Source organism: Pteropus medius, unplaced genomic scaffold (genome assembly GCF_902729225.1).
Source record: "Pteropus medius unplaced genomic scaffold, Ma_sr-lr_union100, whole genome shotgun sequence".
Lineage (NCBI taxonomy): Eukaryota > Metazoa > Chordata > Mammalia > Chiroptera > Pteropodidae > Pteropus > Pteropus medius.
The window spans coordinates 20,427,549-20,442,584 of NW_024342467.1; the positions used below are offsets into that span (position 1 = coordinate 20,427,549).

Genomic DNA, 15,036 nt, shown 5'->3' on the forward strand with positions numbered 1-15,036 from the left:
AATATATCACCACTTAATACTAAGCTGTTAATTAGTAAACATTTCAATGTCAAACACACCAATATCAAACATATCAACACACCACCTCATAACCCTTGGGTAGAACACATTTTCTTAAATGAGATATCTAAAATACTTACTAACCATAAAGGAAAACATTTGTAATCTAGACTACATTAAAATTAAACATTGTTTATCAAAAGATACCATTAATATAGTGAAAAGGTAGATCACAGTGTAGTTGATATTTGCAATACCTATATCCAACAAAAGATCTGAATCTAGAATATAAAAAAACTCCACAAATTAATTAGAAAAAAACAAAAACAAAAACAGATAAGTCAACAGAAACATGGAGACAGCATTGACTACATACCTCTAAAAAGAACAATTTAAATGATCCTTGATTATATGAAAAGATGCTGAATTTCATTAGTCATTAGGGAACTAATTTAAAACTACAATGTGGTACCAATATAATAGTATACCTTCACCAGAATAGCTACAACGAAAAAGACATATAATACCTTGTGTTGGCAAGGATGTGAAGCAACCATGACATCCACACACTGAGGGTGAGATCGTAACTTGGTACAATCATTTTGGAAAACGATTCCACAGTATCTATGAAAAGTAAACATAGATATATTCTATGAGCCAGCAATTCAATTCCTAGTCATACATTCAATAGAAACGTGTACCTATCTTCATGGAGAGACATGTATAAGAATTCAGAGAAGCACATTAGTAATAGCCAAAAATCAAAACTCAAATATACATCAACGGTAGTACTTTCACAATGGAAAACCAGACAGCATTGAGAAAGAACAAGCTACAATGACACGTTACCGTGTGTATGAATCTCAAAAATACAAAGTCGAATGAGGGAAACCAGACACAAAAAGACTGCAGAATGTATGATTTCATTTGGAAAAGTTTTGAAAACAGGCAAAACGAATCTGTGAAGTTAGAAGTTAGGATAATATTCGAAGGATAATTAGAGAGTGGAAAATAGCCCAAGGAACTTTTGGGGTCCTTGTAGTGTTCTGATTCTTGATCTGGATGCTGGTTACTCACTTGGTGAGAATTCATCAAGGTGTACAATTATAATTAGCATTACTTTCTGTACGTATTCAATACTTAAAATAACAGTTTACATTAAAAACCCTGCACAGATAAATGGATGGCCAAAATGTGGTATATCCATGCAACAGAATATTATTCAGCCATGAAAAGTAATGAAGTAGTAATACATGCTACAGCACGGAAGAATCTTGAAAACGTCGTGCTAAGTGAAAGAAGCCAGTCACAAAAGACTACACACTGTATGCCTCCTTTCACACGAAACGTCCAGAAGAGGCAAATCCATACAGACAGAAAGCAGATTAGTGGCTGCCAGGGGAGGAAAGGAGAGACAAACAGAGGGTGACTGCTAAGGGGTATGAAATTTCTTTTTTGGAGTGCCAAAAATATTCTGGAAGTAATTAGTGATATTGAAAAACTTTGGAAATATTCTAAAATCCACTGAATTGTACCTTTTAAAAAGGATGAATCTTACTGTGAATTATATCTCAATTAAAAAAAATACTATAGTGTCAGTGTATTTTATGCATGAGCCTGCATTTCTACAACCATCAAGATGTATGAATTCTTTATCAATTAGCTGATATAATCCACCTGGATTATTTGAACTATAGATTCCACATTGGCTTGAATACCCAGGCAAGGAATCTTAAGCTTCTGTTTTATGTAGAGCATGGCATTATCATCCAAACTTTTGTGGACTACCAGACAGTTTTAAATATTTAAAGGCAAACTGGTAGATCAGGGGAAGTAAAATGTTATATACATTGAAGTGTATTAATAATTTTTTCAATTTCTAATAATTGGTTATTCATGTGCCCGTAAACACATGCCTCTGATAGAACATTTGTCTATAATAGGCCATCTGGTGGGAAAAAGCCAGCACTTACCTAACAAATGGCAATGAATGCAGTTCTCAAAATTGTTCATACTCTTTGACCCAGTTTTCCAATTTGAAGGAATCTATCCCAAAGAGACAGAGATACTTACTAATAAGGAAAGAGCGAAGAAGGATGGAGGCAGGGCTACATCCAACACACAAAATCGATTCTAGGCACAGAGTCTGAGGGAGTCCACCTGCCCAACCCACACGCCCTCCACCCACTTCCTGGGGATAGAGAAATGTCGATATTAGGATACCATAAGCACCAAGCCCGGTGTGCCCAGGGCACTAAGCCGCATGGTCCACCAAGTACGTGGCTGCGGATTTCCTGTCTCCTCTCTCTTCTCCTTTCCTCTCCAGTCTTCTTGCTATATTTCCCCCCAGTGCTTGGGACCTGACCCGGGCTGATATTCCTGGAGAGATCACCGATAAGCTTTTGGCCTCGACCGATTAAAATCAGTTGGGGAGCTTCAATGTGGAAATATCTCTATAAGTAGCATGGGTCTGTGTAAATAAATGCTTGGAAATAGGACAGCAAAAGCAGTGGGAGCGTTAAAACAAGAACATCCTCATTGGCTCGCACCAGTGCATTCTCTGCCAGAATGTTTGATCTCTGTCCTGTAGACATGTAGAAGCTGGGTGAAGAGGAAGAGACACTGGGAAGCCCTACCCTTCCTTGACTGGCTGCTAACTCTTTGTAGAGAAGCAGGGCAGGATCAGAGCGGGTAAACTTCCCGCAGTGGTTCTCTGTGGAATTCTAACTTCTGCCTGGCGCAGGAGACAGTGTCAGTAGCTATGTTCTTGTAACTTGTGCTACTTTTTATCTTAAAGTCCAGAGATTCAGATAGCATCAGACAATATCCAAAATGGTGTGTTGTAACACAAAAAAATCATTTAATTAAAACTATTGTTATAAATGTTAAAAAGTGATATTTGCCCCTGCCATTCTATCTCCCTCCCGAGAAGTAACAATTCATGATAATAACTTCAGTGTTTTGGTATATGTCTATATAGAAATATAGACAGACATATTTTAATACAATAAAATAATTGTTCTTATTATTGTTCTTACATTACTGATGTAATGTGAATAAGATGAACATCTGGGAAGCTTGTTAAAAATGAAGACGGGGCCCAAATTGTTTTCCAAATGACTCGGATGATTTCGACGCAGGTGTGCAGACCAGTCTCTGAGATGGCCCCCTATCGTCTACCACTCCTGGTGGTCACTCCCTGTGCTTCCTCTGCCATAGTGAACAGGTGGTGAAGTGATGCACCATCATCACACCTCTCTGGATGTGCCATCTGCAGAGGCAGCATCATTGGCTGGGAAGGAGTTTCATTTAATAAGGTAAGAAAAGTAGGTATGTCATGTGTGTGGGTGTGTCCACTTTATTTTAGAATTGTTTTTGAATTTATTCCTAAAAATCTATATGGAAAAATTTATTGGTGCCAGACAGAGAGAAAAGGGCTGAACAGCTAGAAGGGAAATGACATCCAAATGGGAAGTAGGGAAATGATTTCCACAACTGTTATGTAAAAGACAACACACAAAAAAAATAAAAATGCATAAAAAACAAGAATAAACTTAAAATTAATTTAAAAAGAAAATAAAATGAGAAAACCTAGTAAAAAAACGATTGGGAGAGATAGGCTAAAGTTTAAAGGTTGCACTTTTGAAAAGCAATAAGACGATTTTTAAAATGAATCAGTAAACAGATTAAAGTAACAATTCAAATAGATTCTAAGGAAAGGTTTAGAGATAAAAAATTTAAATGGTTGAAAATAAAACCTGCAGCTCAGAAGCTAAAATGAGACTCAAAACAAATCCTACTATAGGTAATGTAAGGTGGAATGTTAAAAATGAAAACATGAAAAAAAATTCTGACTCTAAAACTCAGACGGTTAAAGTTTGAATGGGAAAGCAGTTCAGATCAGACACTTTGGAAAGGAGGATAAAGTACACTAAAACGACATAATAAAAAGGCATTTTAAAGTTGAGATAAAATAATAATATCAATAATGAAAAGCATAAGCAACCAAGAAAGTTGCTGCTTTGGACTTTCTCAGGCCCCCTGCGGGAATCCCCAGCAGCAAGCGACTGAGTCTGGAGCACGAAGCTGCCGCCCAGCCTGTTCCAGCACTTGAAGGCAGGCCCCTCAGTCGATGCCAATGTTTTGGTTGCTCTCCAAACGCAAGGAAGAAACAGAAAGCTTCCTTCCTCTCCCTCCATTTCCTCCATAGCCAAAAAAAAAATACTTTAAGACTCTGGTTTGCCATTTTATCCTTTAAGTCACCGTTCCACTTAGAACAAATTTGTGTAGACAACGGAGCAGCGGTCGACCGTTCAAGCAATTAGGGCAAAAGAGAGGGTGGTAGAGGTCATGGCAGAGAGGGCTTGTCTCCTGTCATGGCGCAATTCTTAGAGTGTCCTTTGGTGCCTGAACGCCCATGACCTTTATTGAACCACCCATCTTCCCCCAGATACAGCCTTCCCACGCCACGCTGCCCAATCCAAGTTCAGTCTGCTGTCTAATGTGTACACCATGGCCCCAGGAAACGAAGCAAGCCACCTCCCATCCCTCTGGGCTGCCCCCTCGTGTTCGTGCCTACATCCAATCGGCCACCACGTGCCACCTCTTCTACCTCCCAAACCTCTCTTTCATCTTGGTCACCTCTGCATTCTTCAAGCCCTCACTGGACGGGAGATGAGTCTGAGGAGAGACGCAAAAGCCCAAACGCGAGGGCTTGACGTGCCTTGTTTTGGTGCTGGGAGTCCGCAAAGACTGGAGTTGACAGACAGGTTTACCATCTCAAGGGCAGAGGATGGAGAGGACCTGGGACACCCGAAAGTCAGGAAAAGGGTAGTTAGCACTGGCCCCAGGCAGATGTGCATGTTTGGAATTAACTCCACAGCACCGAGCCTGTCTGGTGCCGCCCCACCTGGCATACTTTTCTTGGCGTGGTATCATCTCAAACAGCAGAGGTAGAATGTCAGCTTCCCCACTGGTTGAAGAGGGTCTAGAGAAATGGCCTTTGGACTTCCCGCCTTGCTTAACATATGTTTGATTCAGAGGAAGACCGGAAGATCTGGGAGATGGTGGAGGGCTTTGGGCCAAGAGACGGTTTAGTAATTTGTGTCAATCCCTCCAAAATGGGGCTGAGGTACCAAGTCACGTGTAACTGCTGTGAACACAAGAGGATTTGAGACAAGGGAGCCCAGGCAAGGCCAGAATCTTTCTCTCACTAATCCGATCAGACGCTCTATCTCCCTTTGCAATCCGATTCAGGCCAACACTCAGACACCGTGGCATTTCTGGTCTCCGAAGAGAAGCACTAGACTTTCTTCACGTGGAGGCTCTTTGAGTCTAATGCACTGTGATCTGAACATGTTTGGAGGGACCTTCAGGAGCGAGAGAGGAAGACGTGGTTGCAGAGACTGCTGGCAACAAACTCTGACGCTGACATCCCTAGGAAAATCGCCGCCGCTTGTTTGAAAGACAGCTTCAAGTGGACGTCATGCTGACGGTAATCAGATTTAAAATTAGCCTTACCATATCTTCATCAAGGGATGCTTATTTAATTGCAGGGCTCAATCAGGAGACAAAATACTCCACGGCAATTTTGCCGACAAAGTAATTCTAAACAAACCAGAGGATTTAGAAGGGTTGAATCTCTGCGGAGTCCCTGTTTTGGGGGTCCTTAGAGCTTGCCTCTGTTCAGATCCATCTCCTCACGCTCCAGGTTTTCTAATTTAGAATTCGTGAATTTAGAATTTATAAGATTTCCTTCCTCCAAACCCTAGGAACTCTTATTTATTTATTTTTGGCTGGCTACAGCATTGTAGGGTGGGGCGCCCTCTGTTTGCTCTGTGATCCTGGGAACTTCCTTATCCTCTCTGGGTCTCAGGCTTCTCACCTGCAAAGTGAGGGAAATAAGGCCCTCCTTGAAAGACTGTCGCGAGGTTTAAAATAAGTAAGATCTGTGATCTATTTTTATTCCCTTTCTTCTTCCCAAACCTAAATGGCTATGGGTACTCTTAGCCTTGATGTCCTTAGGGACATTGCTGCTGAACTGCTTTATGATATGCAAAAAGGAACATTTTGCTTGATGTCAGCAGGCAGAAGAAGATCCTCCTGTCCTCATCCCCTACATCTAGTTCAGCGAGTCTCAGCTGGGGGCAACTTTGCCTCTCAAGGAACATTTAGCAATATCTGGAGACATTTTTGATTGTCGCAACTTGTTGTGGAAGGGGTGGCGGGGGGCAGGTAGTACTGGAATCTAATAGAGTCCAGGGATTGCGCTAAGCATGTTACAAAGCACAGACGGCCCCCTCCCCGCTTCCACAACGAAGGATTATCTGGCCCTAAATGTCAATACTGCAGAGACGGAGAAACCTGGCCCCAGAGCAGCCCATATGCAAGTTCCTCGAAGGTTAGGAGTGTGCCTTACACATCTTCCTCTCTCCTAAAGGAGGTTTTAAAGAGGGCTGGGAAAGTACTGAAGCGAGATTGCTCTAATTACTGAGTGTAAGAGGAAGACGATCTCGATTCTGCCTGACTTGGCCTGTCCTCTTTCTCCTTTGGCTTTCAAGTTGGGCTGTTAACATTTCTCTAACATCCTGCATCGTCTCATTTCTTTTTGACTTGAAGTATTTCCTTCAACTTTTCCTCATTTGATATATGGGATTTACTTGTTTGTTATCTTTCTCCTCTACTAATATGGACACTGAGAAACATATTTATAGAGATATTCTGGAGTGTGAAGTTGAGAGTGCCCAGATCGGCCAAGGGACTTTTCTTGAAGTCATGGAGAGTGGCCCCATGGAATAAGATGCCAAACACTAGAATGAGTAGAATCACTGGATGACACGCCCCAGAAACCTGGCTAAACTGAGGGAAGATTCGTGTGAACAAGCTAATTTTCCTAGCTAGCTCCATCCAGTTGGTGACACAAATACATATAATATACAGAGTATTCTCAATGATATAATGTCTATACATTTATCTGTCATCTCTCTATTAATCATCTATCCATCATCTATCATCTATCATCTATCTATTATCTATCATCTATATCAATCATCTATCGTCTATCATTTATCTATTATCTATTTATCATCTATCTGTATCTACCATCTATGTCTGACTATTTGCCTGTCTATTTATCTATCATCTATCATCAAATCTGTTCATCCATCCATCCATCTACTCACCTCTCTCTCTATATATATATATCCATATTCATATCCATATCTATCTATCTATATATGGGGAAATGCTTGGGAGAAGATATTAAAATATTAGTGATGGTTGTCTTAATTAGAAGTCATTTTCTTCCTGTGTACATGCTTCTGAATTTTCCGAATTTTCTCTGAGTGTTTTATAAATTGAAAAATACACATTATTTTTAAATGAATTTAAAGAGCCATTTTCTGCACGTCTGCCCGAACCTTATACTCTGAAGATTTCTCTTCCTCCGTGTATCGCAAGCGAGATATTGGCAAGCTGCTGCTAAGAAATAAATTGCTCTCCGATGGCTCCAACTGAGAGACATGTCTGGGTAACAGCTGCTTCGATAATGACTTTATCTGGTGATGGATGAATTTCTGGTTGCTTTACAGATGTTGAAATGAGTTGGGCCGAATGAAATTGCACGTATGACCATATTTCTCCTCACTCCACACACAGTAGCTGCAGGAAATAGAGAGCCCCGAGCCGGAGCAGGAGGAATGACGTGAGACGGCCTGCTCTTCACAGAGGTCGTCAGCCCTGGGCGCTCGCTCCTGGAGAGCTGCGCGTCGCTGGCAGATGCACCAGCGCAGCCACACTGTCCCACAGCCGGCTCCAGCGAGACGGCCTGGCTCCTGCTCTCTCTTCTGCTTTGCATTCTGCGGTGATCGCACATCGCTCTTTTCCAAATGTAAACAGAAAAATGCAGAATCCTGTCTTGAGAAGGAACAGCTTCACTTCTCAAGAGCTACTAATCTCCAAGAGGGGAAGTCTTGGGAAGCTATTTATAGGAAAAATCATGGCTGTTCTTTGTCACAAGGGAGTGGCCCAAGGGCAGCCACTGAAAAGGCTAATGGATGGCTAGCTGTCTTCTGTACTTGGAACGCCTCTTCACAAGTTCTGGGTATGTATTTTGGAAGCCAACCTTCTTGAAGAGCTATACCCAGGCAACTTTCAAGGACCACGACGACCCCCAAAGAAAATGAGGAATTAGCTAAAGAAATCAACTAAGAAAAGACAGAACAGAGAGGAATGGGCCAGGAAGGGAAGAGATGGTAGACTCCAGGATAAATAACTCAGGCTTGTGTGGAACTCTGTGAACAGAGTTCTCTTACAACCTATAATGGGGATAAGGCATTTCATGTCCCTGGTGAAAAAGCCAAGGCAACTGAAGCAGCTATAGAGACTTGCTCAGGTGTGAGGCTGAGCTGGTGAAGCATGGGCCACGGGACCATGACAGGGACTGCAGAACACCAAGCAGGCCAGGAGACAGCACACAGCTCATAGGGCTTACAGAGAAACCTACTATTTTGGAGATAAGAGATTACACTAGCAAAATGATCTGGCCGGCTTCCCTGATCCAAGAGAGAAATGTGAAATCTCAAATTTGGATCATAAAAATGAATAGCACGAGTATCAGAGGGTGACGAGCTGCCACCAACTGTCCTTTTGAGTCACTATTGCCCGTGGAGTCAGAGAAAGGCCAGCTCAGACTCCGATTCAACTCTCTCCTTGCTGTGTAACCTTGGAGAGCGACCTAAATTCTCTGAGCTTTGGACTACTGATCTCTGAAATGGGCACCACCACCACCCCACCAGAGACAAAGGTGACATAATGCCAGGGAAGCATTTAGCACAATGCCTGCCAGGTGGTCAGTAAGTGGCACCCAGAGCCACACGGGCAACACGTTTCTCCTGTCTAATTAAAGCAAGTTACGGAGATTTCCCATCATTCCCGGCACCACAGGGACTACCCCTAAGCGCCCCACCTGCTGCCACCACCGGCCAGTCCTGCCTGACTCCTGCCTGTTGACTCGGTTTCCACTTTTAGTTCTACTCCTGCGGGCTGGACACTTGTTCTTGGTTTCCCCGGAAATTGCCAGGGTCTGGCCCAGTTGTTCAACATCCAGCATGACAGCATGGGAAGCTGGCGGTAGCATTTGAATGTCAAAATAAGGCTTAATAGCAATTCATAAGGAAAAAATGTGAAAGTTATAGTTAACCATGAGATCGACGTTGTCAGCAGCTAGCCTGGGAGGAGGGACAAAATATGACCAGATTCTCAAACTCAAAAGGACCTCAAGGTGGACACATGTTTTGATATTTGGTATCAGAAAGGTTTAGCTATGAGACTTTCCTATTTACTATTTATTGATTATTTACTATGTGATAGACACTGTCCTTTAAACTTACAAACATGACAACATAATCCTTCAAAAGTTGCTATACAAGAGTTACACAAAGTTTGACAAGCTAGGAAATAACTCACCTTAAGTCACACAGCCAGCAAGCAGCAGAGGTGGGGTTTACTTCTGCCAGGAGTCCATCTCAGTCCAGCCCAGACCATGTTTTATGTTCGTCTCCAAAGTGGGCTGTCTAGAGCATTTGGAGCAGTGTAAACGCAAATCCTGACACCACATGAGTGCAGGCCTAATGTTTCATATTTCTTTTTCCACCCACAGCCCCATAAGACAGATTATTTCATGTTAGCATTCTGTAACAATGGATAGATTTTACTCCCTCTGACCTGCGGCTGAGCCATTTCAGGATCCTGGCTTTTATGGGAAAAACCTCAGTTGCCTTCATCATGTAGCAGGAACAGGAAGCCCGGTCTTCATCCTCACCTGGGCTTTAGGGCCCCCCAGTCCCGCGAGACCGCCCACACCCCCGCGAGACCGCCCACACCCCCGCGAGACCGCCCACACCCCGGGGAGGCCGCAGCCTCAGCCAGAAGTTCATTCTTCCAGCTTCGATTCTGTCTCCAGTGCTCACGCTTGTGAATTTCACTTTCTTTAATATGAACTCGAATAAAATCATCTGAAATCATTTCTTATTGTATTTAAAATTTTTGTTGCCTTTCAAAAAATTTTTGGGAGAGGATGTTTTGGATATTATCATGGAACCGGAAATCCTTTATACTCACTTTCTATTTTATGGTGTAATGATTTTCTTTGTGGACAACAGTACAATTAATTTTGGGCATATTCCACAGATGTGTAAATAATGTATATTTATTGTAGATTATATATATTGAAATATCTCTTGAATCCAGTTGATCACATTAAAAGCTTAATGCCATTATCTAAATCTCTATCTGAGGTATGGTGTTCATCAGTCCTTTGGTATACAAAATAGTTTCAGTTTAGGTATTTTAGGGCGATTTTATTTGGCACGTAGATATTTTTGTCGGTCATGTCGACGTGGCAAATGGGAGTGTGAAACAGTGTTATAAAGTAACTTTCCTTTTTCATAGCTTTCTATCTTTAATTTAACTTGCCTGATGTTTTCTTCTTCCCCGCGAACCCTCCCCCCATGCATGCCACCGTGACTTTGCTGGTGATTCTGTCCATCTCTGTATTTTCAATTATTCTGTGTCCTTTTGTTTTAGGTATATATTGTGTAACTAGCATTTGTCCAGATTTTGTCTTTCAGGCATTTGAGAAAGATTTTGTCTTACATTTATTTTTGTATTTATACATTAGGCTTCAAAAATATATCCTTTTCCTTTTATTTTTCTGTTCTTTGCAATGATAATTATTCACCTCTTTTACAGCACCCATATATAATCTCTGTTGGACTCAATTTGATCTTGGTAATTTGGTTGATTGATTGATATGTTCAATCTTCTTGAAAGTGAAGTACCTTTGACACAGGTGTAGCCTGGTCTCCCTGCCTCCGGATCCATGCTTCCTCAATTTGTCTTTTATGCTTGTGCCAGTATGAAAGTGGTGCTCTTAAAATGCAAACCTGGTCATGCCATTCACCTGCATATGTATGTCACCGGTTCCCAGTCACATAACGATTACACTTCTAGGTTCTTAGCATGACATGCCGGGTTCTTCACCCTCTTTTCCAAGGGCCTCTCCCACTTTTCTCTCTTCCATACTCCTCATCTCTGTTCACGCCATTACACGTTTCCTCTCTCCAGGGCCTCGTGCTGTTACTTCTTCCAGAAATGCCCTTTATTAGTTCACTTAGAACGCATCGATGGACTACCATTGAGACCCTGGCACCGTGCGCCTGCTTCCTCCTCTCGTGGAACCCACGGCCAGTGAAGAGGACAGTGAGGGGATCACACAGTTACCACAGGGAAGTAGAGGTGGCTGTGGGACCCTAGGCCGGGAGTCCCTAACCTTGACTTTGATATCCAGGGAATGCTTCCCAGGGCAAGTGACGACTGATCTGAGATGCCTTACTCAGTGGGCGCCCGCCATATTGAACGACTCACAGGTTCTTGAATAGTCACAGGTTTTCGTGCTCTGTTTGTACGCTTCCTCTACCTGGAAAGGTTCTCTCTTGCATGGTAGACATCTTCTTTTTCAAGACCTAATTCAAATTTCTACTCCTCTCTTTTACCCATTTTCAAGTGTTGAACACAACCTCCCTTCCACTAGTCTCCCTTGTACATATTTATACGGTACCATTTCTCTGTGCTGCAATGATTTGGTTTTATATTTGACTAAATTACTTGATTATCACTTTCCTGATTTTACAAATTTTGTTCTTAGTTTTACAAATTTTAAATTTACAGATTTTATTCTTGGCGCATTCCTGGTATCTAGCTCTAAGCACATTTTTGATGATCATATGAATGTTTTACTTTTTTGAAGTTCAAGGTTTATGTTCATTGTAAAATATTTCATAACTTAAAATGGATGGAAGGCACATATGTCTTTTAACAACTGTTCAGTTCATTATGAGAGCAGATAGGTAGGACGTGCTTTGGCCGATGATTAGAAGATGGCTTAGAATGGATTCGCAAGTAGACTCGAGAAACTTTCAGCCTTGCACTTTGTCTTCTGCAATGGCCATTAGGTTTTCCTACCCTTGAAAGTAGTCACCTTTGAGTTCAAGAGGGCCAGTTAAACACCCTCCCCTCCATAGGTTCTGATAACAATAAGACAGGAATTAAAATATCAGCAGGTTTCCTCCCTCACCGGTCCCTTGGATCTGGATGACTGACTTGTCCCTATTGGGAAACCTGTACAATGGGAGCTGAGCTGGAGGTGGAAGGTTCGCTGTCTGGGAACGAAGCCTTGGGCAGCCCAGGGAGAGAAGACGAGGTGGCCAGATGTGGACAGCAGCCCTGCGCCAGAACGCCAGTGCCGAACAATGACGCCACGCTCTCAGGCTCTCACCAGCAGTCCCCGGGAGGAGGGTCTGAGGAAAGGTAGGAGAATGCTTCCTTTGTAGTCCTGGAAGGATGGGTTCCTGTTCAAAGCAGGAGTGCCGGAAGAGAGAGGGGCTGGTTCTTCCCAGCAAGGGTCATAGGATGGATCATCTCTTAAACCCAGAGTCCCAGGACCTCAGCTATCTTGGCCCAAAGAATTCCCTTTTTCACGGACGGAGTCATCATCCTAACTCCTAAGTGAAAAACGGTATGACTCTGTCTGCTTTCTTTTACCTAACATTTGTCATTTATCATGACACTAGATAGATCAATAAATGCTCCTGACATGAAGGACATACGTGTTATCATCATCAAGGTTTAATGATAATGGCAGCATCCATTTGATGCTCAGGCGTGTGTGCTCTGATGGGAAGCATAACCTCTGTGAATTACTATGGATTATAAAGGATTTTTTTTTTTCTCCTGCAATTTACGGAGAGCCCTGGACCATGCAGTCTCAACCCAGGTCCATCTGTAATTGCACATCTTGGTGACATTAAAGAGCAGTGACCTGAAGGCACTGACATCTCTTCCAGTCTTCTGAGTTTATGATCCAGATATGCCTCCAGTGAAACTAGCCTCAGAGACATCCTTTGCTGGGCTCTGACCCATATTTTATTAATTCACAGTTGGATTTATTCAGCGCTGCCTTAACTTATTTCTAGCGTATGGGTTTATATTCTTTTTCATTGCTAAATGTGCTCCCTCCAAGTGTGACGTGTTTAATTTCAGCGGTTCTATAAATTGTATAGTGGTGAGGAAGAAAACCATAAACGGTCAGGAGGCAACAGCGATAAATGAGTAGATCATATTTTTACGTAGTGAGCCTGATTTTCTCCATGAGATGAGACGGTCTTCTTAGAAGTAACATTCTTTGTTGACACTCAGAACCTACGGTGACCTGGCAGAATCCCCTAGGCCAGTGCTTCTTAAAGTTAATATGCACATGAATCACCCAGTCCCGTGGGTCTGGGGTGGGGATAAAGATGCTGCATTTCAGTCAAGCTCGCAGATGCTGCTGGCGTCTGAATAGCAGGAACTTAAGTTGTCGCATCAAAACACCAATGCCCCAACTCATCACAATTAACTTTATTCCACAGCATGTTTAAGGGAATGTTATTCTCAGGAAGATGTTTAGGATTAAAATAATTAAAAAAAAAAACTGAAAAGTACACATTTATGTATCTCTTCTTTTCATTAAATATATATCTGTTTGGCAAAAATGTTAGACTCTTTTGTACAAAAACAAAGCCAAAAAAAAAAAAAAAAAAAAGAACAACAACAACCCCAAACCCTTGCAAATTTTCAATATCTGTAATAATTACAATGATGTAAACTTGGACGTCTGACACCTCCTCCATCCTGTGGAGCCTGTGCTGCAGCAGAACCCCCACCCCTGGGAGCAGGACGCTAACCCCTTAGACAGTGACCGCCTGTCGTAGAGGCATTTAGGTTTCGTGTGTCAGGGATGGAGCACGACGACTGATTTCACCACTTGTGCTTTCAGCTGAGGGGCTGGGAGGGCGCGTGGAAGTGAGGGAGGCGGGTCAGGGCTGGGGCGGGGGGAGGAAACGCTAGACTAGCTGCTGAGGAAAGACTGGTGGCCGTCACAGTGCAGAGGCGAAGTGGGCATGGGACCTGTGGCTGTGTCTGGGAGCCCCCATGCCGGCGGGAACGAGGATGAGGCTGCTGCTGCTGTAGGGACCAGAAGGGAACAGGGCGAGGCAGAGGCCGCGACGGAGGAGCGCGAGGGTCTGAGAGCGGATTTCACTTCACGCGGAACCGGTGGTGTGGGCCGACTCTAGGGAGAAGGGGCACGAGGGGGTGCTGTTTGGTCTTGTCAAGCAGCCAGGCTGTTTCTTCCAGGCACGAGCCTCGGGGTGTCCCCTCGGTCTGGCGGGCGGGTCGGGGGCAGTCAGTGCTGCTGGCTTTCACGCTCCAGGAGGGCGGGACGTGCCTGCTGGGGGCTAGGATGGAGGGCCCTTCGGCTCTCTAATCGGTGGTGGGTTTTGGTCTTCTACCAGTAGACTGCAGCAATGGGAAGTGACCTAAAGCAGTGGCGTCTAGAAACAGAATCGAGGCGGCGAGCCAGGTGCCGGGCAGGGGCAGAAAAATGCTGGGCTAGAGGCGAGGCCAGAGGAGGTGTCGGCCACGGCGTCCCGAGGCGTGGGTGTGTTTTCATTCTCTCCCGCGAGCTCGGTCTTCCAGTGTGGGAGGGGGCGCGCCTGGGCCGGCCACTTCAGTTACAGTCATACACGAAGTCGTAGTTGCTGGGCTCCTTGGGGATGGGCGGGGGCGCGTCGGGGATCTGGATGTTTTCCAGGTCGAGGAGGCGCAGCTTGATTTCCATACTGAGCAGGGTGTCCAGGTCGTTCCGCGTCAGGTCGCTCATCATGTCTTTCCCCAGCAGCGCATTCAGCCCGTCTGTCCAGATACAGTACTGGTAGGAGAGGAGTTGACAATGATAACTATTGGTGACAACGATAAGAGTATATTAACAATAGCTAACACTTACTGGTTACCCAACGTATGCCAGGCTGGGAGCTACGTGCTTTGCCTACATTGTCATTATCATATTCACAGCGTCTCTGTAAAGTTGACACTTCTGTTAACGCCACTGTTTTATGGCGAGGGAACTGAGGTACAGAGAAGCTCCATCACCTGGTAGTA

General features: G+C 43.6%; 1 protein-coding gene across 3 annotated transcripts in view; it reads right to left on the minus strand.

The window, feature by feature from the left end:
• Positions 1-13,440: 13,440 nt before the first annotated feature.
• ELMO1 (engulfment and cell motility 1) overlaps positions 13,441-15,036 on the minus strand; it is a 455,772-nt gene continuing 454,176 nt past the window's right edge. For all 3 annotated transcript variants that reach the window (XM_039862767.1, XM_039862765.1, XM_039862766.1), the window contains exon 22: positions 13,441-14,806. In XM_039862767.1, coding sequence (XP_039718701.1) covers positions 14,606-14,806 — 201 coding nt within the window. In that variant the 3' untranslated portion in view covers positions 13,441-14,605. The remainder of the gene's footprint in view (positions 14,807-15,036) is intronic.